At 41.7% G+C, this 4365-nt stretch overlaps 1 protein-coding gene across 1 annotated transcript; it reads right to left on the minus strand.

Annotated features, from left to right (window-relative positions):
• Positions 1-3937, minus strand: LOC125760141 (multidrug resistance-associated protein 1-like). Its single transcript, XM_049419874.1, has 4 exons — positions 3882-3937; positions 2622-2798; positions 1660-1827; positions 1-186 (listed from the first exon to the last, which is right to left on the minus strand). The coding sequence occupies exons 1-4, from the start codon at positions 3912-3914 to the stop codon at positions 1-3; spliced, it is 564 nt and encodes a 187-aa protein (XP_049275831.1). The 5' UTR covers positions 3915-3937.
• Positions 3938-4365: the final 428 nt, after the last annotated feature.

A 4365-nucleotide genomic window follows, 5' to 3' on the forward strand; every position in this document is an offset into this window, starting at 1 on the left:
TCACCGCATTTGATTAGAGCGTTGGGACGTGCACTGTTCGAGAGCTTCTCGAAAGTTCTGGGGCGAGTCCGGGTCTGATACGAGATCTTCAAGCTTATCGTAGATTTTGATGCGCTTCCCGTCAACCAAGACAAGCTTGTCCATGTGCCGCAGGAAATGCCCTTGGTTACAGACTACGATCCGCGTCTGCAAAAAAAAAAAAAAAAACGCATTCACGTTAAAAACGTGCTCCAAAAACGGGATAAGATAAAATGCAATCATAAAATACAATACGTGAGTGGAATTCGAGCGATGAACACCAAAATCAGAAGGCTAATTTCTTTGTGGTACCAGCAACGTTAACAGAAATGGGTTGAAACCCGGCCCGGTTGCTGGTGCCGAGCTCAAATAGACAAGACAAGCACAGCTGCAACTGCGCTAATCGTCTCTATGCTACATTGCTACTGATGTGTGTGTGTAAGCGAACGGGCGCAATCGTGAATTTGTTGCATTCGTAAAAACTTTGCATTCCTAAAAACTTTGAATACGGACATTCTGTAACGTGTAGTAGCGATGAATATAATAACTAAGGGCCCAATGGTGGCAGTGCCATCAATTCATTTCAAATAATGCATTCACTCGCACAGTACAAGCACTCGTTAATTATCACGGGACGAAGGTTACGAAAAGGTAAGGTGGGGGGGAGGCTAGGAGCACTGCCCCTTCCCTAGAAAGCGAGAAAAACTACACCGCGGCTAGTTAGCACAAGCTAATGTAATGTCAGTGTTGCTCATGTTGGCCAAGTCAAAGCTACTACTGTCTAATGCCGGCTAAACATGGCTATATGGTTGCTAATTCTGGTCAGTGACGTTAAATATTGACTAATGTTGGCGTGAAGGGCGAACTTGTCGTGTATTTAGCTCAGCATATTGACGTACGAAAGCAGCGCTAAAAAACAAGGACAGAAAAGACACAAACAATTTTCTATCAGCACTCACACAAACAATTTCTATTAGCAGCTCTACGCGTGGTTGTTTGTGTGACTTTTCTATTCTCGTTTTCTTTTTTTCGCGCTGTTCCCCTACATCAATTACTGTTGGCTATCCGCCACATTAAAAAAAACTTTGAAATTATATCTACTAACATCATAAATTATTCTATGTAGTTCTTTTTGATTTGTGATACAACGCTTGTATTGTTGTAGTTGTATCTATTACTATGTTTTATCGTTTCGTTGTTTTGCTATATATCCTGTTATGTAACATTGTTCTGTTTTTACTATTTTGTCTTGCCATTTGCCCTTGCATTTTTTTTTTTGCTTTCTTTATCGTGGGTCCCCCTACAGTCTTCGGACTATGGGACCCTAGTCTGTAAAACGTTTGCTTCATTTTATGTATCGTTACTTTGCTAATAATAATAAACTTCAAACTTCAAACTTCAAACTTCGTTAGAACACCAACATTATTTTCAGTGATTTTTTAATTGGATGAGGTGGTGTCCACTGACATTCTTTTTTTCCCCACACAAACACTAGTAAACTGCACAAAACATGTTTGTAATACTGGCTGCCCGAAACGCAGCGAGATGTCGCTACCGTTGTTTTGTAAAGCGGTATAACGCAAATATCATCACGTATACCGACAGGACATGCTACAACGTTCTATCAGCACATCGTGTCACCTTGCTCCTGAGCATGCCACGGCTTCCGATGACGTCTCTGAACACCCGACTAGCAACGACAGGGTCAAGAGCGGTGAGAGGGTCGTCCAGCAGGTAGATGTCGCTCTGGCTGTAAACAGCACGGGCTAGAGAGATGCGCTGCTTCTGTCCGCCACTCAGGTTCGTGCCCTGCGTCGATGTCCGCGTAAAACAAATGTCCCGTTATTTTGGCTACGCTACACCGAATCATATTCTTCGGCAGCTTAGTTTAACACACATTCAATAAAGCTTCGTCGCACGTCAAGCGGTAAAAATGCGATTAAATAATATGCACGCTCAAAATAGCTTAAGCACCTGCAGAACGACTCCACGTCGTATTGTGCTTCAAGATATGCACATATGTTGTTGTTGAAACGCGTTGACTCCGATAATTTCACCGTTCGTTTTGACGTTGCCATCAGGAGTTCATGAGACTGAAGTATAGACATTAGGTTCCAGTCACAGAATTTGCCTCTCCCGGTGATATGACTCACCAAAAGCACACAAAAAGTGTGTCAGTGACATTATGTCTATTCGGTACATAATGGAAATATAAGCGTGATCCACTGTTTAGTAGTAGTAGTAGTAGTAGTAGTAGTAGTAGTAAGAAGTAGTTAGTAGTAGTAGTAAGTAGTAGTGGTGGTGGTAGTAGTAGTAGTAGTAGTAGTAGTAGTAGTAGTAGTAGTGGTAGTAGTAGTAGTAGTAGTAGTAGTAGTAGTAGTAGTAGCAGCAGTAGTAGTAGTAGTAGTAGTAGTAGTAGTAGTAGTAGTAGTAGTAGTAGTAGTAGTAGTAGTAGTAGTAGTAGTGTATTTGTCCCTCCACAACCCAAATAAACCGAATTCTTTATCGTTGGAATCTCTGGAAGAGTACTGGTAAATTTGTTTGCGGGCGTGTGACCTATATAACATTTGAAGAGACTGCACAACGCGCATGCGCAGACTTACCTTCTCGCCGACTTCGGTCATGTCTCCCGTTTGCAGCTTGTTGATGTCATTTACCAGTTGACAGTTTCGAATCACTTTCTCGTAGAAAGCGTGGTCCATCGCCTTCCCGTAGAGGATGTTGTCTCTAATTGTCATATTGTGTACACATGGCAACTGAGGTGCGTAGGCTACGCTTCCCTGAAAACAGAAAAAGAGAGGACACAGCTACGTGTGCGCTCTCCATATTTTTGTAGATAAATCGCAAGCAGCTCACTACAAATGATAAATGTCTTCATTCTCATCAATGCTACACTCACATGACGTAATCTACTTTCTGACATGCACGCTGCGTCTCTGGGCTTGCCATCAAAACAGCGCCGATGGGCTGAAATCGTTGTTCTTATGCATTGAACCTATGGACCTGCTCTCCAAACTGTGACCCAGCCATGAAGGATGGATGGATGGACGGACGACGGACCGATATCTATCTATCTATCTATCTATCTATCTATCTATCTATCTATCTATCTATCTATCTATCTATCTATCTATCTATCTATCTATCTATCTATCTATCTATCTATCTATCTATCTATCTATCTATCTATCTATCTATCTATCTATCTATCTATCTATCTATCTATCTATCTATCTATCTATCTATCTATCTATCTATCTATCTGTCTGTCTATCTATCTATCTATCTATCTATCTATCTACCTATCTATCTATCTATCTATCTATCTATCTATCTATCTATCTATCTATCTATCTATCTATCTATCTATCTATCTATCTATCTATCTATCTATCTATCTATCTATCTATCTATCTATCTAGATCTAGATAGATAGATAGATAGATAGATAGATAGATAGATAGATAGATAGATAGATAGATAGATAGATAGATAGATAGATAGATAGATAGATAGATAGATAGATAGCTCTGCCGGCCTACGCGAATTATGGTAAGGACTTATTCCTCTCCATTCTATTGTCTATAGGGTAGCATCTAAGGGAATATACGCTGGCTAATCACGCCGCTTTTCAATAAACAGCATTTTCTCCCTTTGTCTTCTCACACATTACATCTTTAAGCATATTCAAAACTCTGGCACACGGTGCGTTGTCACGTATACTGTACAATATCATGCCGACCTTCACCGCGGTCTGAAAGCCGTTGCAAAGCGCTCGAAAACAGCCTTCCCATGAGTGCCACTCCCACACCTCGGCAGGTGGAGCCGATTTCACGCCCCACTGAATTGACATTCTCACTCACCACGCGCGTCACATTGCCTTTGATGCGGTGCATGTCTCCCAGTATTGCGGCTAAAAGCGAGGATTTTCCGCTGCCGACGAAACCAACGACGCCAATGAGAGATCCAGGCTCAACAGTCAGGTTGACGTCATTAAGATGAGCTTCTGATTTCCTGTCGTCACTCCACGCAAAAGTGCACTTCTCCATCGTCACGGTACCTGGATATAGTCAATCGTAAAGAGAATCACCATCTTTCATTAAACGGCATGAACTCCAGTTCACGCGAGAAAAGAATAAATCTTAATCCGATCTGTAGTAATCGATGAGTGACCCTGAAATCCAACCCCGCTTGTAAATTTCATAGTAGCATTTTTTCTGCTACAAAGGCAGTACATTACCTCTCTCGATCGAAAAGCGAGCGGTCGGATCTTGCCTATTTTCTTCTTGATCATCCGCCGTGCAAAAATCAGCAATTCTTCCAAGAGCCAGTATTCCCTAGACAAGG

Source organism: Rhipicephalus sanguineus, chromosome 10, assembly GCF_013339695.2.
Source record: "Rhipicephalus sanguineus isolate Rsan-2018 chromosome 10, BIME_Rsan_1.4, whole genome shotgun sequence".
NCBI lineage: Eukaryota > Metazoa > Arthropoda > Arachnida > Ixodida > Ixodidae > Rhipicephalus > Rhipicephalus sanguineus.